This window comes from Protopterus annectens, chromosome 3.part0, assembly GCF_019279795.1.
Source record: "Protopterus annectens isolate FY-2018-M chromosome 3.part0, PAN1.0, whole genome shotgun sequence".
In the NCBI taxonomy this organism is placed as follows: domain Eukaryota; kingdom Metazoa; phylum Chordata; order Ceratodontiformes; family Protopteridae; genus Protopterus; species Protopterus annectens.
The window spans coordinates 1,622,941,558-1,622,968,486 of record NC_056731.1 but is presented as its reverse complement, the minus strand read 5'-3'; the positions used below and the strand labels follow the sequence as shown (position 1 = coordinate 1,622,968,486).

Genomic DNA, 26,929 nt, shown 5'->3' with positions numbered 1-26,929 from the left:
TTTTCGCGGTTCTCCCTATCGTCGCTCCTGATGGGAGGGCCCGACTGTGTTTCCGGAGCCAGTCGGGGGTCAAATCTCGTTATACCCGGAGGCCTGGCAAGACATCACCCAGGACCAATGGGTTTTATGAATAATTTCCAGAGGTTATATCATTCCCTTTTCGTCAGAACCCCCCCTCCAGTAAGAAAAATCCCGGATGTTCCATCCAAAGGGATTATGCAGCTTCAGAAGTTTTAAAGCTGCTAGAAAAAGGAGCTATCCAACATGTCCCCTCAGACCAGATCAGATTAGGGACTTGCTCAAGATTCTTTTTGGTGCCGAAAAGAACAGGGGACCTGAGACCCATATTAGATCTCAGCCGATTGAACAGCCATGTACAAAAGTCCAGGTTCCGAATGGTCACATTACTGTCTATTCTCCCATTGTTGGAAAAAGAAGTATGGATGTGCTCCATCGACCTCAAGGATGCTTACTACCACATCAAAATGGGCAGGGCATCCAGGAGTCACATACGCTTCCGGCTGGGAGCCAGTCATTTTCAGTTTCGAGCCCTGCCCTTTGGTCTCACCACAGCCCCCAGGGTGTTCACTAAATGCATGGCAGTGGTGACTGCTCACTTGAGACGTCAAGGATTCCAAGTGTTTCCATATCTGGACGACTGGCTCCTCACTGCCACCACCAGGCATCTACTAATTCAGACCAGGGACGCCACTATAAATCTGTCAGCAGTTGGGCATAACATTGAACTGGGAAAAATCTGCCTTGTTGCCCTCACAGCGTGTCACTTTTATAGGTGCAGAACTAGACACCATCCTCATGCGGGCGTTTCTACCACAGGAAAGAATCAGAGCCCTACAACAAGTTCACACCCTGCTCCCTCTGAAAAGAGCGAAGGCAAGATGGGTTCTCCACCTCTTGGGACTATGGCTGCGACGATTGTTAGTCCCTCTAGCAAGGTTACATATGAGACTCCTTCAGTGGCTTCTCTTTGCCCAGTGGTCTCTTCAGCGGCTTCCACTTTCTCACCCTATTACTCATGGACAGGTGCAAACAGGATCTCAGTTGGTGGCTTTGCACCTTCCATCTGGACACAGGAAAGCCCTTCGTTCCGCTACCCCCGATTGCCACAGTGACCACGGATGCTTCCCAGATTGGGGCAGGACAGTCCAAGGCACGTGGCAAGAGCACGAGATGCATTTGCATATCAATGTCCTGCAGATGAGAGCTGTGCTGCTAGCGTTGCAGGCACTTCAGAGCTTTCTTCCTCTCGGGACTATTGCAATCCACTCAGACAATATATCAGTGGTGTGGTATCTGAGCAAGCAGGGAGGAACCAAGTCATATCCCCTGTGCAGAGGCCATGCGAGTGTGGCAGTGGGCAGTATCTTCCCAACATTCTGTGGAACTCCCAACGTGATCGCAGACAGGCTAAGCAGAGCTATTCTGATGCCTTACGAGTGGTCCCTGAACAGTCAAGTTGCGAAATGGATCTTCCGCAGGTGGGGTCAGCCTTGCTGCAATCTTTTTGCCAGCCCCCTCAATGCCAAATGCAGCAGCTACTTCACGTTGATCCCCCCTCCGGGGGAGTCGCCCAGGGACGCTCTAGTCCACGATTGGCCCTCCGGTCTACTATATGCCTTCCCTCCTGTCCCCTTGCTGTCAAAGGTTATTCAGAAAGCACAATCCTTGGGAAGCAGAATGATTCTGATTGCCCCACACTAGCCTTGTCAGATTTGTTTCCCCTTTCTTCATCCCTACCTCATGGATGCTCCTTGGATTCTGAACCCATAACTAGACTTACTGACACACATGTCAGGGCAGCTCCATCCCTCTCTTCAGACCCTCTGGTTGACAGCCTGGCTACTCCACTTCTGTCATTAGTTAGGCTTCATCATTTCTCGCCGGAGGTAGTTCATATTTTATCTTCCTCTCATAAGCCCTCGACCAGGAAGATTTATTCCAGCAAATGGAAGAGATTTTCAATTTGGGCTCATACCCAAGGGATTGACCCTTAACTGATCCAATTTCATCCGTTTTGGAGTTTGTCTATGCTTTTTCACCAGGGCTCAGCAGCCACCACCATTAAAGTCCAATTGGCAGCGATTTCTACCTTTCATACCGCTAATGAGCTTAGTCTGATGGCTCTCAGACTCTGTAAGGCTTTCCTGAAGGGCACTCTTACTCTGTCCTCCGGTATCGGAACCTGTCATGCCTTGGGATTTAAACTTTGTTCTGCAGGCTCTTACTTCATCACCCTTTGAACCTGCCGCTACTTGTGATTTAAAATTTTTGACCTGGAAGACTGTCTTTTTAGTAGCCTTCACATCAGCCAGACGCTTTTCAGAGTTTCAGGCTCTATCAGTAAAACTCCCATACTTGATTTTTCATAAGGACAGGGTTTCTCTTAGACCGAACCCCCTCCTTTCTTCCCAAAGTGGTGTCCATCAGTAACCTTAATCAATCCATTGAATTGCCAGTGTTTTTTCCCCCAGTTCTCAAACAAGGCAGAATTCAAATTCCATCAATTGGATGTACACAGACAATTACGTTTTTATCTGCACAGAACGAAAAACCTCAGAAAATCTGATCAATTGTTTCCTTTTCGGAAAACATAATGGGGTCTCCTGTTTCCAAAGTCACTCTGTCCAGGTGGATCTCCAGCTGTATTTCCTTTGTTTATTCCTCAGGGGGTAAAGATTTACCATTTCCAGTGAAGGCTGACTCTACTCGGTCTGTAGCTACATCTACAGCCTATCAGGCCAAATTGTCTATGGATGATATTTGTGCTGCGGCTACTTGGGCATCTCCTCACACTTTTGTTACTCATTACAAGTTGGATGTGGTATCTAGGGGCAGGTCTTCCTTTGGTTCCATAGTGCTCAGGAGTATTTTCCACTGAGCCTCCCAGGATTTAGGTGCTGGGGACGCTGTCCCACAGGTAAGAATGTAGGCGAGATTGGACTACATAACATCAAGAAGTTATTTACTCACCATAACTTTGATGTTTGTAGTCCATCTCGCCTCACATTCTTACTTACCCCCTTCCCCCTTCCTGGAGGATCTGGAGGTTAGGTCTGGTTTTCAGAGCTCCCTTCACTCTTGGTTTGTTCTTCCTTTCCTTGGGTGGTGGTATGCATGGAGAATGAGTGCTGGTGTTCGCAGCAAACTAGATCTGGGGATATAGAGGAGTGCAGCATGGAATACCATTTTAGCCCAGCCAATAGAAAGACTTCGAGCTAGAAAAGTTTTGGCCGAGTCGGAGCCGACATTCGGCTCTGAACCCACGGGTAAGAATGAGAGGCGAGATGGACTGACTGCATCGAACGTTATGGTGAGTACATAACTTCTTATTTTCTGGCAAATCATTACTAACTGAAGTTAGAAAATGACATTGAGTTTTAGACTTCATACCCTTCAGAAAATTCATGCTAATGCAAAACCCTTTATTTTATCAATTTTTCTAAGTTTGTAAGAGCAATATTTAAAAATTGTCCCTATTTTTAGGCCTTTGTCCTTTGTCCAGATTTCTTGCTCTGAGGTTGAAAGGTATGGTCCACCCCCATCATACTTTTTGATTGGAGAAAAGGAATTACTAAAATCAATTTCTTAACATAGCTTAGTCCAACAATGTATTTTTATCTAGTAATTTCTGTTCCCAAATGTGTACTCAGTGTGTGTCCTGAAATTTCCATGAACTGCAACTTCTGAATACTTTCATTTTTGACAAATTTTTTTTTTTTTTTTTTTTTTTTTTTTTACTTCTGTCCAAGTGTTTGCACTGTGTGTGTAGGTTCACTTTGTATGAACTGAAGTTGAATTGTTTAGTTGTGGTGGTGGTCTGCATTAGATTTTATAACTTTATTGAACTGTAATCTTGTGTCATTGTGGAGATTTCTCCCTGAGCATCCACTGAAAATGGGATATTATCCCAGTCTGGCTTTCCCAGTGAACAAATGTCAATGTCCAGGCCTGAAGTCAAACAATTTTTAAAAGGGGTTCTGTACTTAAACCCTCTGAAAAACTGTGTCTGCTCCCCTTGGATGTCAGCTTTGTGCTGGAAAAAATCTTTTTGCCTCCCTTTGATCCAGCCACTGCTTCTACACTCAGATTCTGCACCTGAAAACCATTTTTTGCTAGCAGTCACTTTGCTAAGAGTCTCAGAACTATACGCTGTTCTTTACTTTTTTCAGTAAGTTCAATGCTTCCCCAAGGGTCAGGTCTTATTTCAAGCCTAAAGTGGTAAATGAGATGTCCCTCAACCAGGCCAAGCAGTCTGCTTACTTTCTTCCCCATCCACAGAACGGGTGAAAGATTTTCACTCCCTAATCTTTATGGACGGCCACGGTGGTGCAGCGGTTAGCGTTGTCGCCTCACAGCAAGAGGTTCTCTGATTCAATCCTCTGCTGGGGTGCCTTCTGTGTGGAGTCTGCATGTCCTCCCTGTGGTCGCGTGGGTTTCCTCCGGGTGCTCCGGTTTCCTCCCACATCCCAAAGACATGCTGTAGGTGGATTGGACACACTAAATTGGCCCTAGGCGTGAGTGTGTGCATGTGTGTGCCTTCTGTCGAAGGTTGGGCACCGGGCTCGCAACTCGACACTGTAAAACTCCACTGCCAATCATGAACGGACAGATGATCCGCTGTGGCGACCCCTAACCTGGAAAAGCCGAAAGATGTGCTGTTTCTTTCATGGCGACTAAGCTGGACAAGCCAGTATCCAAACAAACCATCGCAAGATGGATTTCTAAGTACATTTCTTTTTGTTACATTCACTATGGCAAATCCTTGCCCCCTTTACTAAGGGCTCAATCTGCTAGTGCAGTAGTCTCTTATGGAGCTTTTTACAAAAGCGTAGATTCCAGAACCAGGTGGTCTGTGCACGCCTTCACTCAGCACTACAGATGTGATGCTTTTAGTGCAGCCTTTAATCAGTCCTTTCTGGCCTTAGTTCAAACCATTCTTGGCTATCCTTCCTTCTTTTCTCTCAAGCTTTGTGAATCGCCCATCTGTTTGGAATATTGCAACAGTGATTTTGGTCAGGACATAGTACAGGTGTTTAAGAATTTACCATTTCATGTGTCCTACTGATGACTGTTGCAGTATTCCTTCTAGTCTTCCTTGCCATTTTCCTTTTTTCCATTTGTCTTCTGCCCTGTCTGACAAGACCCTAAGGCCAAGGGAGGTCCCCCTCTCCTGCTGTATGCCCCTCTGAGCTGTTTGCTTTCTTCTCAGATGTCTTCAGGGTGCTGGCTTGGAGATGGTCTGAGGATTTATGCTCCTACATCTGCTTATGTCGCCCTGTGCTCATGAGCTGAGGTCATACATCAGATGTGATTTTGGGGAAAGTCTAGGTTTTGATAGCCAGAACGGATGTCGGCAGTGAATAGAACATCCACTGTTGGAAGTTCTTACACAATTGTACTTTATTCTTAAATATTTTCTCTATTTGCTCCTCTACTGTAGTATTAGCATTGTTGTAGTTGCTTTCTAGGTTTAGTGACCAGATTCTAAAAAAAATGTTCTTTTAGTCAGTACGATCTATCTTGTTTGTGTGTCTTTGCAAACTCTCCTTGCCTCTATTTTCTGAGCAGGTTTTCTTGCCCTAAACAAGAGTCTGCTTTTCAAGTCGTGCGTGCAGGTTGAAGTGTTTGTGTTTAGGTTTTTGGTATGTGTAGTGCCTCGTTTTCTGATTTGTGTGCTAGTTTTTGTGCTTTTCTGATTGTTGCTGTTGACTCGTAGCATGGAGAAGTCTTCAGGATTCACGCAAGAAGTGTTTGTCTGGGTGTCGCCCATCTGGGCATAGACTGCTCTAGGCATACTTGATCCTGAAGTGTCTCATCCTTCCTCAAAGAAGACTGGTGACAGAGGCCGAGAGAGGGATTTTAAGGAGAGGGAGAATTAGGAAAGAGAAAGAAAAGGCAAGACCTTAAAGGCCAGAAAACGTTCTTACTCTTCTTTCGAGGGTTTTCTATAGATGGCCCCAAGACCTTTGGCTCCCTCTGACTCCTAGCCAGGACTCTATATCAGTAGCCACTCAGCACTGATCTCTTCCTGTGACCGCTCAGAGTTCGTTGTCAGGATCACAAATCTTAAGTATTTAGAACCCTTTTTTTTGGCTTGCTGAACACTCCTCTTTTATTCCAGTTACTCAGACTGAAGTATCCCAGAGAGACAACTTTGCCTTTACCTCAACTCACCAAATCATCATCTACGACTTCATCTAATTCTGCTAAGTCCTTCAGAAGCATTAGAGAGTTTGACTTGGAGCAACTCATGCATACGTTTTTGAAGGCCCAGATGGACCGGAGGATCATTCCCTCACCCTCTTTTCCATGGGTGGAGAGGTCCCTTCCTTCTATTTTGATACTTTTGCGTCTGGTCCATCTGTGTCACTGGTGTCCACAAGTCTGACACTGTCTTGTCCTACCCTTTTTTTTTTTTTTTCATTCTAACAGCTTGGCGGCTTCCTTGAGGTTCTCAACTCTGGATCTTTTATATTTGAGGTTCAGGACTGAGGCTGTGAGCAGTTCTAGTCTCAAAGCCTGGCCCAACGATGTCTGTGATGAGAACTGGAACCTTTCCTAAGTCTTTGGATCGCAGTGTGTTCTTTTCCAGTAGTCTGACTTTGGCGTCATAGTTTGTTGGAGAAAGGATTCTCTCATTAAGCAACTGAGATTTTCTATTCCTAAGATGGATCCGTTCCAGTCCTATCTAAGGTCTCAGGTTCGCATGTTTTGATCTTCATGTTTCACTGTTGCAGTCATCACATTTGAGATGTTCATCGTGTTACCCTGCTGCAGTCATCACACTTGGGTTATCCTGCCGTCAGGCGGTCCCGCAGTCTGCCCGAATTCCAAAGTCTTGGTCCGGCGTCGGTTGCTGTCACTTCCTCCCTGACATCAGTGCGCCAGTGGTATACAAGAGGCATCCGACGCCATTTTCTTCAGTCTTTCTTGCCACGTGGTGCCCGAAGCAGAAGCAGTTCGCAAGTGCCGGTCAGCCGACACCTGAGATTTTCGATTTGAATTTCAGTCCGAAGTCTTCGATAAAGCTAAGTACCCCGTTGGGGAACATTTTCTTGCCTCAGTCCGATGTCAGAAAAAGTTAACAATTGCATTTCTTGTGGGAAGTAAATACCTCATAAGGACTTCCATTCCTATTGTATTCCTTGCCTAGGCCCAGACCATGACGTCACAGGTTGTCGGTTTTGCGCTAGGTTTAATAAACGAACTATCAAACGCCATTTTGACTTCGCACGGCATTACTTTGGTAGGAAATTTAATTACATCATGCCGTCTGAGCAGCCGACTACCGCCACTCATAAAAAAAAAACCGCAAGGATAAGGACAGGCAGCCTAGGAATAAGCCAGACACTGAGGCCTTAGCTGGGCCTATCGCTGGTTCTCTGGTTTTCAGTGAGGCGTCTACGCAGCCCATGACAACCACAGAGCTGGAACCCCAGACAGCTGCGGATTCCCATGCGGAGTCTACTAGGCCGACGCAGCCTTCTACCGACACCGGAGCAGAACTAGACACCGGTGCAACGGAAACACCTTTGGTTTCTGAAGGTGTCTTCGGACCGACTACGCTTACCATCAAATCTTATGCTAAACTTAAAACTCCTTTAAAACCAAAGAAAACTGTACATCAGTCTACAGTTCAAGGCCCCATGCCTAAGAAACAGATGCTTAAGATGACTGAAGATTTGATTACCCTTATCAGGGGTTCCCATCCCCCTCATGATAAGACCAAGACAAGAGGAGGATTATGCATCCTCTGACCAGGTTTCTCTCTCCTCAGATTCTTCTGAGGAGCAGGATTACACTTTTCCACCTTATGAAGATTCTGATGCTGAAGACTCTATTCCCTCAGCATCTCCCCCTGAAGACTACTCCTTTGGGGAAACTTTACATACCATGAGGGAACATTTCCACTGGGAAGGCCAGGATTACTCAGATTCTAAGAAAAGGCTCCGAGAGTTCCTTTTACTACCCCAGCACAGACCACTTGCTATCCCTCCTATTCTGGATATTGTGGATGATGTTTACTTGGAGTCTAGTTTAAATCCAGACTCTCTCTTCTGCTCCAGCCAAACCAGACAGATACTACAGAGTACCTGACTCTCTCAAATCCCTTTAAAAAAGCCCTGTAGCTGACCCAGAAACAATTTCCCAAAGTCCTAAGGGAGCAAAAGCTTCTATGGCTAAAAATCCTGTGCCCTCTGAAAGGGATTCCAGAGCCCTAGATAGATGGGGAAAGAAAATATACCCCTCAGCTACTCTGGCTATGAGAGCATTAAATTGCCAGTTTCACATGTTGAAATATCAACAATTTCTAATGTCTCAGTTAAAACAAAAAATGAGCACACATTCAGAACTGCCTGAATTCAAAGAAATGCAGGATCTGTTGCATGCAGCTGAACAGGTGGGCAAACATACTTTACAATGCGGATTTGACTCATTGGAAGCTTGTAGAGCAGCTGTTACTGGCTCTGTCATACTTGGGCATGCTTGGTTAAAAGAACAAACCCTCCCTGACCATGTTAAAGCAAAATTATTGGATGCACCTTTACAACAGGACGTATTATTTGGTGTCAAAGCAGAAGAGGTTTTAAAGAAAATGGAGGATAAGGCAAAGTCTATGCAAACTGTCAAGGATTTTTTGCAGGTACAACCCCCTCGATTCAGCAGAAGTTGGCCAACAAAAAACTGGTCCTTTCCAGCTTCAGACAGATCACAGAGGGGTAAATACAGACGCCCAAGGGGCAGAGGTCAGTCACAGGGCCCTTACAAACCTTGCCAATGGGGTTCTGCTACCCAGAAAGGAGGACAAGACAGGCCCCAAGCTAGCAGAAGACAAACACAATGACTCTATCCTCAAACTACCAAGCAAATCTCTCCTGGCAACTCCTTTGGGAGGAAAACTAACATTTTTTGCAGACAACTGGCACATCATCACAAAAGACAAATGGGTTCTAAACATTGTCTCTCAAGGATACAGATTCCACTTTCATACCTTACCAAGAAACAAAGGAATGCCAAACCTGCCACCAAATTAATGGGCAGAGGCACAAAAACAAATTACAGCTCTCTCAAACATGAGAGCCATTCAACAGGTACCTGCACAGGAGCAAGGACAAGGATTTTACTCAAGACTCTTCCTTGTCCCAGGAAAGGACAAAGCATGGAGACCCATTCTGAACCTTTCAATTCTGAACACCTATCTGCAAGTACCAAAATTCAGGATGCTAACACTACAGCAGCTTCTTCCCATGTTGGGCAAGAATGCTTGGCTAGTCACTTTGGACCTCAAGGAGGCATACCTGCATGTCCCTATCAGACAAAATTGCAGAAGATACCTCCGCTTCATTGCAGGTTCAAAGCATTATCAATTCTCTGCACTGCCCTTTAGCTTATCTACTGCGCCCAAGGTCTTCACAAAATGCCTGGCACCAGTAATTGCATACTGCAGACAGAGGAATTCAGATATACCCATACCTGGACGACTGCCTTATTCAAGCAGAAAGCAAAGACATTCTTTTAAAGCATCTGGCATTTGTCAAACACCTCCTAAGTTGCCTAGGGTACACAGTAAACGAAAAGAAATCAAAACTAGTGCCCTCACAAAACATAATATTCCTGTGTGCCAGCTTTAATACAATGGCCCAGATGGCTTATCTCACGCCAGACAAGCAACAACAGCCATTTCAATATTTCAAAATAATGGCAACTCCCTGCAAGAAAAATTCTGCAGGCCTTGGGATTCATGGCATCTTGCATACTACTAATACCATTTGCAAAACTGCATATGAGGAAATTGCAATGGTACCTGAAAAGTGTATGGACTCAGCACAGCCACAGCTTGGAAACAATGATACCACTCATTCCCTGCCTTCAACAGGAGTTTCTATGGTGGGCACAGGCATGTCACCTCGACAAGGGTCAGCCTTTCACCTTACCCATAGCCAGGCAAACTATGACAACAGATGCATCGGACTATGCCTGGGGAGCGCACAAGGCAGGGCAGTTCATTCAGGGCAAATGGACTACAGATAAGAGGCATCTGCATATCAATCAAAAAGAAATACTAGCAGTACAGAATGCCCTAACAGCTTTCAAGGACCTTCTACACCCAGGACAACTAATAATAAAGACAGAGACAATACCACAGTCCTGTGGTACATAAACAAGCAAGGGGGCACACATTCCTACCCTCTATGCAGGCAAGCAATGACCTTGTGGAACACTGCACTGTCTTACCAGGTTCAGTTACAAGCACAATTCCTGCCAGGATAGAAAAACACATTGGCAGACGACCTAAGCAGAAAACATCATGGATCCACACGAATGGAAACTAGATCCACAAGTATTTGCAATGATAGCTCAAAAATGGGGATGCCCAGACATAGATCTGTTTGCAAGCCCCCACAGCCACCAACTTCAAAAATGTTGCACAAGGACCTACCATCCACTAGCTTGGAAAGTGGACGCCCTCTCATTCAGTTGAAAAACATTAACAGTATATGCCTTCCCTCCACTACCTCTTCTAGCAAAGGTAATGCTGAAAGTCAGATTGGAGAGACCACAAATGATACTCGTTGCATCAGACTGGCCACGCCAGTATTGCTACCCAATTTTAAGGAACATGGCCCACGGCCCACCATGGATTTTGTCACAAATTCCTCACTTGCTCACCCAGCGAGATCATCAGATTCTACACAGCCAGCTCAAGACTTTAAACCTGGCTGCATGGCGAATTACCTAAACAACCAGCCAACACCTTTATCCAAAGCTATTATGGATGTCATTCTGGAGGCCAGGAGACCCAGCATCAGGAAAGCCTGTTCGGACAAATGGAAAAGATTTTGCGCCTGGAACCAGGCTAAAGGCCTAAACCCCCTTGATCCAAACATCCCTCAGATTCTACAATATTTAACTGAGATGTTACACAAAGGACTTTCCTTTTCATCTATTAAGATCCACGCCTCAGCAATTTCAGCTCATTACAGCGCATATCCTCTTCATTCTCACATCCACTCCTGAGACCATTCCTCAGAGGGGCTAAGAACTTCAGACCGCCAAGGAGAGCTCCAACACCTACTTGGGATCTCAACTTTGTTCTGGAAAAGCTTACATTACTGCCCTTTGAACCAGCTTTTTCTGCTGATTTAAAATTTCTTTCATGGAAAACTGCCCTAGTACTAGCAATAACCTCAGCTAGAAGAGTCTGAGCTACAGGCACTAATGGCAGTGGAACCTTTCATCATTTTTCATCAAGACAGAGTCTCTTTTACGAACAAATCCTTCCTTTATGCCAAAGGTGGTATCCAGTGTGGCCCTAAACCAAACCATTCACTTGCCCACCTTCTTCCCAAATCCCCAGAACAAAGGAGAAAGACTTCTGCACTCTTTGGACATTCACAGGCAATTACGTTACTACTTGGATAAAACTAAGGCTTTCAGAAAAACTGACCAGCTTTTTGTAGGCTATGCTACAGGATCACAAGGAAAAGCCATCTCAAAACAGACCATTTCAAAATGGATAGGGCATTGCATACGTTTCTGTTACACACATCATGGGAAACCAGTGCCTGCTAACATTAGGTCCCACTCCACCAGGGCTACAGCTACATCAGCAGCCTTTCTCAGGGGAGTGCCAACCAAAGATATTCTGGAAGCTGCTACTTGGAGTTCAGTGCACACCTTCACCAAACACTATCACTTATCTCTATACTCTAAGACTAGAGCTGGTTTTGCCACTGCAGTTTTGCAGGGCTTACTAGGTTCTTCTAACTCTGACTCCACCTCCCATCCTTAGCTTTGGGATTCAACCCAAGTGTGATAACTGCAGCAGGGTAACACGAACATAGTACAGTTTTGTACCTACCATAAATGTAGATATTAGAGTGTTCACCCTGCAGCAGTGCAGGTTACCCTCCCTCCATCCCCTCTGAACTAGCTGAGCTTCTCTACCACTCTATCCCATACTACCTCTGTGGTGTATTTGTTTGTGCGTAAGGGTTTTGTTTTATTTTTATATAGCTGTATATGTGTGTGTATGTATATATATGTATATATATGTGTGTGTATATATATATATATATATATATATATATATATATATATATATATACATACATATTTTGCCTACCTTTTGGGGGCACCTGACATCTGGAGCAAGAAAAACTGAAGAAAATGGCGTTGAATGCCTCTTGTATACCCCTGGCACACTGATGTCGGGGAGGAAGCTACAGCAACCGACGCCAGACCAAGACTTTGGAATTCGGGCCGACTGCGGGACTGCCTGACGGCAGGATAACCCAAGTGTGATGACTGCAGCAGGGTGAACGCTGGAACATCTGCATTTATGGTAGGTACAAAACTGTACTTTATCCCTGCCAGAGTAGCCATCAGTCGGCCCAAATACCAGAGGCTTAGTATTTGTCGTTTGCCATCGCTCCAGGACTGACCTCAGGTCATCAGTAGTGTAAAATAAGGCAGCCGACGCCATTACATCAGTTTTTCTTGCTGAGGAGCTTGAAGCAGAAGCAGTTCACATGAGTGCTGGTCGGCCGCTACCGGAGTTTTCGTTTTCCGAATTGAAGTTGAAGTCTTCTAATGCTACATACCCCATTGGAGATCCTTTTTTATTGCTTTAACTGATGTCAGAAAAAGTTAACTATTGTGTTGCCTGTGGAAAACAAGTACCACACTGAGACGTTCACTTTTACATCACTTGCTCAGGCCCAGACCACGACATCCCCTGCTATCACTTTTGTGCTTTGTTCAACGCCAGAACTATACGTCGTCGGGCCCTTATTGTAGCTAGATATTTTCGCTCTCAGTCCGATATGGCTTCGCTAAACCATCCGACTGCAGATCATCTGAAAAAGCGTAAGGATAAAGACGGACACAGCACAGGTCAAAACCTACCGAAGACACTTGCGTTAAGATACTCAGTTCTCTGGTCTTCAAGTGAGGTACTTTCGCAGCCTCTGATGCCCGCTTCTGTGGATTCACAAGCCGCTACTGACACCCTTTTGGAGTCCGGTATGCCGCGAGACTCTTCATCGACTAAGGATCCTGTGGATGGCTCTACCTTGAGAGCAGGCTTCCGAGGAAGTACTTCGCACTACCGATTCTCAGCACAGACAGACTACTTCTTTTGTGTCTAGCATTCTTTCAAAAACTACAGTTTCTAAGGCCCAGGGTACGAACCACACCCAAGAAATAGACGACCCAATCTCAGACACCTGCTTCCTTGCCTCAGTCTTAAATGCTTAAAATGGTGGAAGGCCTTATAATGCTGATCAGGGGAAGCCAAACTACCCCTTCCAAAAGAAAAACAGATTTATCCCCAGTAGTTTATCTGAACAGGAGTCCAGTGACTCTGATGCATCTGAATGTGAAGACATGCAACCCCTCTCTGCTTATGTGGATTCTGATACAGAGGAATCCATTCCTTCAGCCTCTCCACCCAAGGACTTTTCCTTTGGGGAAACCCTACATTAAGGGAGCATTTCCAATGGGAATGTCAGGACTACCCTCAGTCTAAAAAGAGACTCTGGGAATTCTTAGTTCTTCCACTGCACAGACCTCTGGCCATTCCTCCTGTCCTGGATGTTGTAGATTGTTTTTATGGAATCTAGTTTGACTCCTGACACCCTCCCTCCTGGTTCCAGGAAAGCTGACCGGTACTATAGAGTCCCTACTGCTGACCCTGAGGTTCTGTCTCAAGGGCCTAAAGGAATTAAAGAACTTTCCCACCCCCTCCGATAGTGATTCCCGAGCAGTAGACAGATGGGGTAAAAAAAAAAAAATACACCTCTGCTACTCTTGCTATTAGAGCACTAAATTGTCAATTCCATATGCTAAAATTTCAGCAACATAGCATGGAACTCCTCAAACAAATAGTTACAAGAGTTAATGCATTCTGCAAGTCAAGTAACTAAGCACACCTTACAATGTGGTTTTGATGCCCTAGAAGCATCTTGCAGGGTAGCAGTCACTGCTGCTGTCCTTTAGAAGGCATGCTTGGCTTAAGGAACAGCCCTTGTCAGACCATGTTAAATCCAAATTATTGGGCGCACCCTTGTACAAAGACAACTTATCTGGCACCAAGGCAGAAGAGATCTTAAAGCTTAAATCTATGCAGACAGTTAAGGACTTCATGCAGGTCCAGCCACCCAGGTTCCGTAGGCACTGGTCCTTTCCTACTCCCTCCAGGTCAGCTCAGCCCAGACCCCGGGGAAGCAAGCCCCCCAGACAGCAGCCTCAGAGAATGCAGAGATGTTCTTTGTGTTTCACTGTTGCAGTCATCACACTTGGATTATCTACCTGCAGGTAGCTCTCAGTCAGCCCGAATACCAGAGTCTTGGGATTTCTGCATCGGATGCTGTCGCTTCTTCCATGACGTCAGGTCATCAGGGGTATAAAACATGCAGCCGATGCCATTACATCAGCTTTTCTTGCCGAGCGGAGCCCGAAGCAGTACACAAGTGCAGGTCAGCCGCCTCCTGAAATTTTCATTTTTCGAGTTTCAGACCTGAAGTCCTCTAAAAAGATAAGTACCTCATTGGGGATCCTTTTTTCTTGCTGTAACCGATGTCGGAAAAAAATAATTGTCTTGTCTGTGGAAAGCAAATACCTCACAGAGATTTTCATTCTTATTGCATCACCTGTTTAGGCCCAGTCCTCAGTCTGTTTTGTGCCCTTTTCAGTGCCCGAACTGTCCGGGCTATTTTTGTTGCTAAATTCTTTCACACTCGTTCTTCGTATTCCGAAATGGCTTCAGTAAGCCATCCGACTACTGATCTTCCGAAAAAATGTAAGGATAAAGATAGACACAGACCGCATAGGTCCAAAACTGCCACCGACGCTTCTGATAAGCTAGTCGCCAGTCCGCCGGTAGTCAGGTGCTTTTGCAGCCCCTGATGCCTGCTTCTCCAGATTTGCAGGCCTCTACTGAGACCCATTCTGAGTCCAGTATGCTGCAACATGCTTTTTCAACTATGTCTGTACATTGGATGGGTCTGGAGCCACTGCGCGGGCACCGGCTTTTGAGGGTGTATTCAGGCCTTCCGATGTTCATATTAAACTGACTACTTCGTTTCAAACCAAAAATACCAAATCTCAGGCCCAGAGTTTGCACTACGCCTAGGAAACAGACCAAAGTGCATTTTCAGGGTCCCATGCCACAGAAACAAATGTTTAGAATGGCTGACGACCTTATTACTTTAATTAGGGAAAGCCAGCCGGAAAGCCAGCCTTCCCCCTCTAAAAGAACACAAGAACTGATGTTCCTTCTGATTCTTCAGATCACGAGTCCGTTGACTCTGACCCTTCTGATTTACCAAGGACATACCTTTATCTAACTATGAGGATTCTGATGCAGAGGATTCCATTCCCTCTGCTTCCCCAACAGAGGATTTTTCTTTCGGTGAAACCCTGCATACCCTCGGAGAGCATTTCTGCTGAGAGTGCCAGGACTACCCACATTCCTAAAAGAGACTCTGGGAATTTTTAAACTTGCCTCAACACAGGCCTCTAGCTATCCCTCCTGCTCTGGAAATTGTAGATGGCTTCATGAAATCCAGTCTTACCCCTGATACTTTGCAACCAGCTCCCAGGAAACCTGACCGGTACTACAGAGTACCTGACTCTCTCAAATTCCTATTTAAGAATCCTACTGCAGATCCAGAGACCATTTCCCAGTGACCTAAAGGCATTAAGAGTACTGCAGCTAAAAACCCTACCCCTTCAGACAGGGATTCTAGGGCTTTGGACAGATGGAGTAAGAAGGTATACACCTCTGGCTACTCTTGCCATCAGGGCTTTAAATTGCCAGTTTTACATGTTAAAATATCAGCAACATATTATGGAACTAATTAAACAAAAAATGTTGATTCGTGATTGTGCAGAATATAAAGATTTACAAGAGTTAATGCATGCTGCTAACCAGGTTGGAAAACATACTTTACAATGTGGTTTTGATCCCTTAGAAGCATCTTGCAGGGCTGCTGTCATTGGGTCTGTTTTAGAAGGCAGGCTTGGCTTAAGGAACAAATCTTGCCAGACCATGTCAAGGCAAAATTACTAGATGCCATCATTAAACCAAGAACATCTGTTTGGCACTAAAGCAGAAGTCGTCCTCAAAAAGATGGAGGAAAAAGTTAAATCTATACAAACTGTTAAAGATGTCCTACAGTACAGCCACCTAGATTCAGTAGGCAGTGGCTTTCTAAAAAATGGTGTTTCCCAGTCCCTCCCAGACCTTCAGTCCAAACCCAGGGGCAGCAGACCACCAAGACTACAGTCTCAGGGTATGCATAGATCTTAAACAATGGAGTGCTCCCACCTCAAAATCAGGGAGTACTAAGCCACCATCCTATGGAAAAAGTTAACTATGAACTGCCCTCCTTCACCCTTCCCAGCCTTGCCCCCAAGTACTTGCACCCTTAGGAGGAAAACTAGCCCCGCACGCAAAAAACTGGGAGTACATTACCCAGGACAGTTAGGTCTTGAACATTGTATCCCAGGGATACAGATTCTACTTCCACTCACTACCAACCCCAAGCGGATGGCCAGACCTCCCCCAAACCAGTGGGCAGAGGACCAAAAGCAAGTACTTTCTCTTCAGTGTCAAGGCTATTCAACCTGTCCCAGCAGAGCAAAGGGGACAATGTTTTTACTCCAGACTGTTTCTGGTACCTAGAAAAGAAAACTCTTTGTGCCCTATCCTGGATCTGTCTATTCTCAGCACCTTCCTGGTGGTTCCAAGGTTCAAAATGCTTACTCTCCAACAGCTGCTTCCTATGCTAGCCAAGGACTCCTGGCTAGCCACCCTTGACTTAAAAGAAGCATATCTGCACATCCCCATAAGGGAATCTTGCAGGAAATATTTGTTTCAGAGCAGGCAGTATGCACTACCAGTTCTTTGCACTTCCCTTTGGCTTATCTACTGCACCCAGTGTATTCACAAAATGCCTAGCTCCAGCCATTGCATATTGCAGGCAGAGAAAAATTCAAATTTACCCATACTTGAACGATTGTCTGATTTAGGCGGACAGTCAGGAATTGCTACTTCAGCACCTGACATTTATAAAGTGACTTCTAACTTCACTGAGGTATACCATCAACGAAAATAAATCACATCTGGTACCCAGCCAAAAGATCGTATTCCTGGGAGCAAGCTTGAACATGACTTCCCAGATGGAATTCCTCACTCCAGAAAAACAGATTTATTTGACAAACTACTTCAGTCTACTTGCCACCCAAACCAAGCTATCTGCAAGAAAAATACTGCAGGCCCCTGGGGTTCGTGGTCTCTTGCAGTCTACTAATTCCATATGCAAGACTACATACGAGGAAACTTCAGTGGTACTTTAAAAAGTCTCTGATGTCAACATTCTCAGGATCTGGAAAGTATGATTCCTATCATTCCTTGCCTAACGACAGAGTTCCTTCGGTGGGCAGAGGCCTGCTACCACAACAAAGGGACTCCCTTTCACTAACCCCCCCCCCCTGCTGTTCAAACCCTAACAGACGCATCAGTCTGTGCATGGGAGGCTCACATGGCAGGAAAATGCATTCAAGGCAAACAGAGCCCAAAACAAATGCACCTGCATATCAGTCAGAAAAAAAATGTTAGCTGTACAGAATGTACTGACAGCCTTCAAATACCTTATTCTTCCAGGGCAACTATTGATAGACAACACTACAGTTATGTGGTACAGAAACAAGCAGGGGGGGACCCATTCCTACCAACTCTGCAGGTTAGCCATGGCTCTGTGGAACACAGCCTTGAGCAATCAAGTGCACTTGCAAGCTCAATTCCTGCCAGGCAAACTAAATTCACTGACAAACGACTTGAATGGACCCACACGAGTGGAAACTGGAATCGAAATAATTCAAGCTTCTGATCCACAGGTGGGGGGGGGTACCAGAGGTGGACCTCTTTGCTTGCCCGCAGAACTATCAATTGAGCAAATATTGCACCAGAATTACCCACAGCCAAGCATGGAAAGTGGATGCCCTGTCCTTTACATGGGAAAACCTCTAAATCTATGCCTTCCCCCCTCTGCACCTCCTCTCAAAGGTTCTACTAAAGATTAAACAGGACAAGCCAAGGGCAATTCTGATTGCACTAGACTGGTCATGCCAGCACTGGTACCCACTTTTGAGCAGTCTTACAGTAGTGCCACTATTGCACCTGCCTCTGATCCCTTCCCTACTGTCCCAGCAGGAGGGCCAGATTTTGCATCCTCTGCTGCAAACCCGGAACCTAGCAACCTGGCTCATCCCATGAACACTTCACCAGCAACCCTCAGTAAACAGGTGCTGGATGTCATCTTTGAGGCAAGGAGGCCTAGTACTAGGAAATCCTATTCAGAAAAGTGGAAAAGATACTGTTCTTGGAGCCAGTCTCAGGGAATGGACACAACAGTGCCCAACTTACCTCAAATCCCTAATTACCTAACAGAACTGCTCCACAAAGGCATATCCTTCCCTTCAATTAAGATTCATGCCTCTGCCATTTCAGCTCATCACAATAAGATGCTGTCCGGTTAGATTCTCAGCTAGAGCGTCTTCTGCATGGAGACATGCGTGAATGGGCATACCTTCGTTGAAGGTTGTGCGTCAGGGCTGGCAACTCAGCATGTAAAAATCAGCTGCCAATCATTAGCGGACCGGAGTTCTGCTGTGGCGACCCCTGACCAGGAAAAGCCGAAAGACGCAACAACAACAGTACTGAGCCCACCCCTGTTCTCTCACCCTCTGGTCAAAAAGAGTTCCTGAGAGGAGCCAAAAATTTAAGACCTCCCAGGAGAGCTCCCACTCCAGCCTGGGACCTTAACTTTATACTGGAGAAGCTCACGCTTCCTCCCTTTGAACCTGCTGCTACAGCAGTTAAAATTCCTCTCTTGGAAAACAGCCTTACTTCTAGCCATCACTTCAGCAAGAAGAGTGCCTGAATTGCAGACCCTTATGGCTGAAGAACCCTTCATTATCTTCCATGCGGACAGGGTTTCCCTCAGGACTTATCCCATCATTTTTGCCCAAGGTGATATCTAGTGTGGCTTTAAACCAATCCATTCATTTGCCAACCTTTTTCCCTAAGCCTCAGAATAAGGGAGAAAGGATCCTGCACTCCCGGGACATGCACAGGCAGCGTAGCTTCTACTTGGACAGGACTAAACCTTTCAGAAAATCTGACCAGCTGCTAGTCAGCTTTGCTACAGGGGCAGAGGGCAAGGCCATTTCAAAGCAAACCATTTCTAAATGGATAGCGCAGTGCATCCATTTCTGCTACAAACACCATGGAAAACCTACCCCACAGGGGATCAGAACTCATTCCACCAGAGCTACCTCAACCTCTACAGCATTTCTCAGGGGAGTCCCCTACCAGGGACATCTGGAAGCTGCAACCTGGAGTTCTGTACACATCTTCACCAAGCATTACCACTTACCTATCTTTTCTAAATCCAGAGCTGGATTTGCCACGTCAGTCTTACAAGGCCTGCTAGCCAGCCCTAATGCTTCTTGACTGCCTCCACCCTTCCTCAGCTTTAGGAATCAACCCAAGTGTGATGACTGCAACAGTGAAACACGAAGAACATAGTACAGTTGTGTACACTTACCTTAAATGTAGATGTTCGTGTGTATTCACTGTTGCAGTCCTGGTTACCCTCCCTCCAGCCCCCTGACTTCTCTGTACTTTCTACCTATCCTTTTTTTTTTTTTTGCAATATCTTATGACAGTGATATTTAATTTTTACTGGGGGTGTTCCGCACCATGTAATTGCTTCCTATTTTGGGGCTCCTGACATCTGAGGCAAGAAAAACGGATGTAATAGCGTCTGCTGCATGTTTTATACCCCTGACTTCATGGAAGAAGTGACAGCATCCAACGCCGAAATCCCAAGACTGGTATTTGGGCCGACTGAGAGCTACCTGCAGGTAGATAACCCAAGTGTGATGACTGCAACCGTGAATACACTCAAGCATCTACATTTATGTTAAGTTTACACAACTGTACTTTCTAAGCAATGGAGTTCCTCCTCTTCAAAACCAGGGAGTGCTAAGCCATCCCCTCATGGTAAGAACTCACAATGACACTCCACTTCACCCCCTCCCTCTGCCCACTTGCACTTGCCCCTAGGAGGTAAACTCTCCTTCCACACAAGCATCTGGGCCACCATTACCAGCAACTGCTGGGTCCTCAACATAGTGTTCCAGGGATACAAATTTTATTTCCCCACACTACCTACCCCAAAAGGGTTCCCAGATCTTCCCCCAAATCAGTGGGCAGAGGCCAAAAAGCAAGTCCTTTTCCCTGCTCTCTATGCGGGGGCAATAGAGCAAGTTCCTGCGGAAGAGATAGGCCAAGGTTTCTACTCTAGACTCTTCCTGGTACCCAGAAAAGTGAGTACCTGGCGCCCCATCCTCGATCTATCCATTCTAACCACCTTTCTGGTGATACCAAAATTCAAAATGCTCACCCTCCAGAAACTACTACCTATGCTCTGCAAGGATGCTTGGGTTAGCCACCCTAGACCTAAGAAGCCTACCTACACATCCCAATCAGGGAATCATGCAGGGAATATTTACATTTCAGGGCAGGATCACTGCGCTTTCAATTCTCTGCACTTCTTTGGCTTAACCACTGCTCCCAGAGTTTTCACAAAATGTATGGCTCCCGCCATTGCTTTTTGCAGGCAAAGAAATATTCAAATATATCCGTACTTGGATGACTGCCTAATTCAGGCAGTCAGGAAAAGCTGCTCCAGCACCTGGCCTTTGTAAAGGACCTACTGATCTCACTAGGGTATACTATCAATGAAAACAAATCCAAACTAGTACCCACCCAAAAAATTATATTCCTAGGCGAAAGGCTTGGACACAGCATCCCAGATTGCCTTCCTTACATCAGAAAAGCAAACCTACCTGACAGCCTGTTTCTCTCAACTAGCCACCAGACACCAGTTATCCGCAAGGAAAATCCTGCAAGCTCCGGGGTTCATGGCTTCTTGCATTCTTCTCATTCCATATGCCAGACTGCATGTGAGGAAACTACAGTGGTAGCTAAAAAGCCTTTGGTGTCAACACTCTCAAGACCTGGAAACTCTTATACCAATGATACCTTGTTTAAGGAAAGATTTTCATTGGTGGGCAGCAGCATGCTGCCACAGCAAGGGGACTACCCTTCTCACAACCCCACGCTGCCCAAACCCTCATTACAGACGCATCAGACTATGCCTGGGGTGCACACCTGGATGGCAGGTGCGTACAGGGCCAATGGAGCCCACATCAAATACATCTGCACATCAACCAAAAGGAGATGTTAGTTGTCCAGCACGGACTGACAGCTTTCACACCCCTCCTCTCCCCCGGGGCTCTAATGATCAAAACAGACAACACCACTGTGGTGTGGTATATCAACAAGCAGGAAGGGACTCGCTCGTGCCCTCTGTGCAGGCTCACCATGCCCCTTTGGCACATGGCCTCAGCCATGCAATTACACCTGTTAGCACAATTCCTGCCATGCTCTCTAAACTCTCTGGTAGACAACTTAGGCAGTAATCTTCTGTATCCACACAAGTGGCAGCTAGACCAAAGAACCTTCACCCGTGTAACTCAGAAATGGGGCACCCTGAAGGTCGATCTGTTTGCTTCCCACTCCAACCACCAGCTCAGCAAGTTCTGCACCAGGGAACCTCACTGCAAGACCTGGAAAGTGAATGCTTTATCCTTCCAGTGGGTCAACCTCTCGGTCTATGCATTTCCTCTGCTACCGCCCATTACAAGGGTACTGCTCAAAATAAGGGAGGAAAAACCAAGGACCATCCTGATTGCCCCATACTGGCCACGCCAGCACTGGTACCTACTGCTGCTCAGTCTTGTCACCTCGCCACCATTGCATTTCCCTCAGGTCCCAACACTCCTGACCCATAGGGAAGGAGAATTCATGCATCCCCAATTGCAGACCCTCAATCTGGCAGCTTGGCTTATTCCCTGACCACTGCACAAGCTGCCAGTGTCAGCAAACAGGTTCTAGATGTTATACGTGAGGCTGGACAGCCTAGCACTAGAAAGTCTTATGCTGATAAAATGGAAAAGGTTTTGCACCTGGATTCAGGCTAAGGGAGCTGGGACAGCACAGCCTTCCCTACCTCTCATCCTGGATTACCTTGCTGACCTGCTACACAGGGGTCTATCCTTTTTCTTCTATTAAAATTCTTGCATCTGCTATCTCTGCTCATTTCAACACAAAGCCACCTCTTTTCTCACACCCTCTCATCAGACCATTCCTAAGAGGGACTAATAACTTGAGGCCACCCAGAAGAGCACTTACCCAAGCTTGGGACCTAAACATTGTGTCGGAAAAGGTCACCCTGCCCCCCTTTGAACCAGCAGCTTCAGCAGTTAGTTTTTCTCATGGAAGACTGCCTTGCTTCTGGCCATCATAGGTTCATAGATTAGTACTAAGCTAACTGCCCTTGTGAGCCATTTTAAGCCTAGCAAATTATCCCTTGTGAGACTCAAACCCTGCACCTTGGGTTTGTAAGGCAAGCACCTTAACCATTAGGCCACCCTCCCAACCCCATCACTTCAGCAAGAAGAGTATCCGAGCTACGAGCACTAATGGTCGTAGAGCCCTTCATCATTTTCCATGCTGACAGGGTCTCCCTCAGGACTAACCCATCCTTCAAAAAAGTGATGTCCAGTGTGGCTCTCAACTAATACATTCATTTGCCCACCTTTTTCCCTAACCCACAAAACAAGGGGGAAAGGGTACTGCACTCTCAATGTGCACAGACAGCTCAGATTCTATCTAGACAGGACTAAGTAATTTAGAAAGACTGATCAATTGTTAGTCAGCTTTGCTGCAAGAGCAGAGGGCGAAGCCATGTCCAAACCATTTCCACATGGATAGCACACTGCACCCATTTCCGTTACAAGTAGCATGGGAAACCTCCCCCTAAGGGGGGTCAGGACACATTCTACCAGAGCAACTGCCACCTCTGCAGCTTTCCTCAGAGGGGTCCCCACCAAGGACATCTGGAGGCTGCACCATGGGCATCACTTCATACCTTCAAGCATTACCACCTGCCTATCCTCTCCAAATCCAGGGCAGGCTTTGCCACCACAGTTTTGCAGGGCATCCTAGCCAGCCTCCAGTCGTCTTGACTGCCTCCACCCTTTTCTTCAGCTTTGGGAATCAACCCAAATGTGATGACACCAACAGTGAAGTCGGAAGAACATAAAACAGTTGTAAACACTTAATGTAAATGTAGATGTTAGAGTGTATTCACTGTTGCAGTCCTGGTTTCCCTCCCTCCATCCCTTCTATATCTGTCTCTCTTCTCTCCTTACAAGGAACTTTTGGTATTTACTTTCTACTGGTGGTGTTCTTCCACCATAACCTAGCTCCCTCTTGGGGGCTCTTGACAGGGCAAGAAAAACTGATGTAATGGCATCTGCTGCCTTATTTTATACTACTGGCAACCTGACGTCAGTCCTGGAGCAACGGCAACCGATGCAGAAATACTAAGCCCCTGGTATTCGGGCCAACCTGGCCGGGATAATCCAAATGTGATGACTGCAACAGTGAATGCACTTGGACATCTACATTTATGGTAAGTGTACACAACTGTATTTTCTAGGAACAGCTTGCACCTCTAGGCTTTGAGCAGCCCCAGGCTGTGGGCTGCCCTGTTACTTCCATGCACCCCCACCCTTTCCCAGGCGTGCCTCACCGAGGATTCTGAACTCTATGAAAGGGAGGGTTGACCCAATTCCCACCCCACCCTCCCCACCCTCTGTGAAGTCACCTTTTTTGATTTGTTAAAATTGATGAGACATTGGGGAAAGACCACTGATGCCCCTTCCACAGAGGAGTCTTTCTTGAGGCCTTTGGCATGGGTACATTCGCATCCTGGGCGGTACCCCTTTTAGATGCCCTCATCGATCTGGTGTGCCAGAGAGGGCTTGGAGAGGACCAGAAGAGGTGGAACCCATCCTAGGGATAGTTTTGGAGCCATTGTGGTTATTGCATCCACAAGAAAGGAAATGAACCCTCCCTGCCCCCCAATAGCCATGGGCTCCTAACCACATCTGGAAGCATGGATATGTTTCAGTCGCTTTTACCCTCTGTGTGCTGAACTATTCCGCTCATCTCTCACTAGACTCTAGAGAGATGTAAATTACTGAGATGTGGGCCTCAAGAGAATGGGGACGACTTGTACTTCTGACAAGAAAGTCCTGATTATGGCACCTGCCAACAACAAACCTTTATATTATCTACTTCCTGTTGTCACATAGTAAAGGATGTCTGCCTGTTGGGAGAAGGTGAAAGACTGGTATTGGCTGGCTGTGGGCTTCTGCAAGCAGGAAGTTCAAGACTTAGTACTGCAATATTAATTTAATCTACCTAATACACGATTATAAGTGAGGTTAAACAGCTGTACTTTCCCTTGCTCTGACTTCATCCTTTAGAGAAACAGCTCTGCCTGCGTCCTTTAAAGACCCTATTTAGTCCACCTGTTAAGCAAGCCCCATCTGGATCCACATTCCCTGTCACTGACTGCTCATTTTCTCCAGTTTTAACTGCTAGCAACCCTTCTTACCTGCTGGAATTGCCAGTAGCTTCAGTTCTCTCCAGAAACCCAGTGCTTGAAAAGTAACATTTCCATTTCAGATGTTTCTAAAGAATTTGATCCTTGTACAGCTTTCTCTTCACAAATGTTTGCTCTCTGCCTCAGTTCATTTGAAAGGGCACATTGGCTAAATTCTTCTGTTTTCATCTCCAACACCTTGTCATTTGCATCCTCAAGTGTAAAAGGCCTTTCTAAAAGAGATTAAAACACCTCTGTGATTCTGCCACCCCATGAGAGTTGTACTTCATGTTGGGAAAAATTCTCTTGCTCGTGTGAACCATCTTCAGCTACAGAAAGAAATTTTTTGACATGGAATAGCCTGAAAATAGTAGTGTCTGAGTTTGGCAAGCTTTGTGAATAGGCATGGTCTATGCTTCATCTTTTATAAAGATAGTTTGTTCAGATCTTTTATTTTATCTTAAGGTAGCTGCAAAGACCAAGTTCACTTAGTTCATGTAATTGTATTCTTTCACAGCTGTGCAGTAGAGTACTTTAGGGATTTCCATAATCTGCTTTGATTTTGTGGATAGAAGCAGATTGGACTAGATTCCCACTTTCTCTTATTCAGCATTTTTTTTTTAAGTTTTAGTAACATTAGCTAAATGTTTATACAAAATTGAGAAAAATGTTTTCTTTCCAACCTAGGATTAACTCAAAGCAGCGACTACCTCTCAGGCCTTTTGCAATGCAGCTTTGGTTCATTTGTTTCTGTTTTGATCTTCATTGAATACTTCTGCAAGGCACTGTAAGCTGAATGTGATCTTTGAGTCTTGGTCCGCCTTTGGAGTCGATAGTAATCAGAGGTATGGCTCCATGACTGTGTTCAGCCAGGAAGATCAGCTTGGGACAGTTTCCTGCTGTTGACAAGATGGGACCCCCCCCCCTCATACCAGTAAATTTCCATAGGTATCTTGTCATATTTACGTCTTCGTCAACATACCAGTACATCTTCCCCTGGCCCTCTTACTGGACTAGAAGTCAAGGAATGCAGGTACAGCATTATGGGTAAAATGAGAAGAGCTAATAGCCTGTGAAAGTTTCAAATGTTGAGCTGCCTAACACCTGAAGGCACCTGTCCTGCTGTTGATGCTGGGCCTGCTCATCCAGATTTATTGTGCAAGCACATTTTTGTTCTAGAGGAGCTGTAGCTACCTTAGCTTTTTCCAGAGTTGCCGCTGTTGGTGATTAAGTACTGCTTGGATGCATTCATAAAGCATTGCATGTTGGATCACATTTCTCAGTCTGCATTTGGAGCTGCATCTGTCAAGGTTATTTTCCTCTCTTCACTGAGTTAAAAGGGTGAACCCACTCACCAGATGTATGATTTGTACTTGCCATAACTTTGAGTGTATCCATCCTTTGTAATGACCCCATCCACGTTGTTCTGCCTCTCTTACCTTGACATAAAAGATTGTGTCTCTCTCTTGCTCAGCACTGCTAGTATCAGATCTGGAGAAGGGATGGAGGTGTGGTACATTACAGGATAGCAATGATTTTGCCATGTAGTCCTAATACAGATTTAGCTTTAGTGTTACTGAGGATGGATTTAGTCTTGCAGTCCTGTATTATGATTATGTATGTAACCATTTTTAGCTTGACTTTCAGATTTCTTTCTAGACAAGGAGAATGAGAGGGGAATGAATGGGACACTTTCTTGGATTACCATATGTGAAACCCTGGATAGAGTAGTCACACTTAGAATATTGGGTAGTGCTTTCCTCATTTGAATACAGTCCTTTAACTAGTACCTGTTGCTGGAGAATCTGAAAATATAGTGCCTTACATAGGACTTTTTTCCTTTAGGTGTACAATATCATCTCTCCTCTTCTGAAACGGTACTTTCCTGAAGAATCTGGTCTTAATGTGATAGCTGAACCTGGCAGCTATTTTGTCTCTTCTGCTTTCACACTGGCAGTGAATGTTATTGCTAAGAAAGTAGTTTCAAGGGATCAACTTACCCATGCACAAGGTAATATTTTCATATGGTGAACTTTTTATTCATGAAATCGTACATAAAATTTAATGTATGCATTAACTCATTCCCTCCAATAGAGCTCTGGAAGTTTGCACTGTAGCTTCCAATGGGCTAAGCTTTTTTTTGACAGAATCCAATTTTGTCCATTTTAAACAAATGTTCATATCTTTTGAACACTAGAGAAAAGTAAAGTATACATGGCAAATCATTTAGCTCAAACTGTTATATTGGCATTATTCTTTAGGAACTTGGGTCTTAAACAACTGAATTTTGTAAGTCACAGTAAGCACAGTAACTA

The 26,929-nt window shown here is 45.5% G+C and overlaps 1 protein-coding gene across 1 annotated transcript in view; it reads left to right on the top strand.

The window, feature by feature from the left end:
• Positions 1–26,645, top strand: part of LOC122797143 (antizyme inhibitor 1-like) — a 595,584-nt gene extending 568,939 nt beyond the window's left edge. The window contains exon 7 of the mRNA XM_044065942.1: positions 26,460–26,645. Within this exon, the coding sequence (XP_043921877.1) occupies positions 26,460–26,645 (186 nt within the window). The remainder of the gene's footprint in view (positions 1–26,459) is intronic.
• The last annotated feature ends 284 nt before the right edge of the window (positions 26,646–26,929 follow it).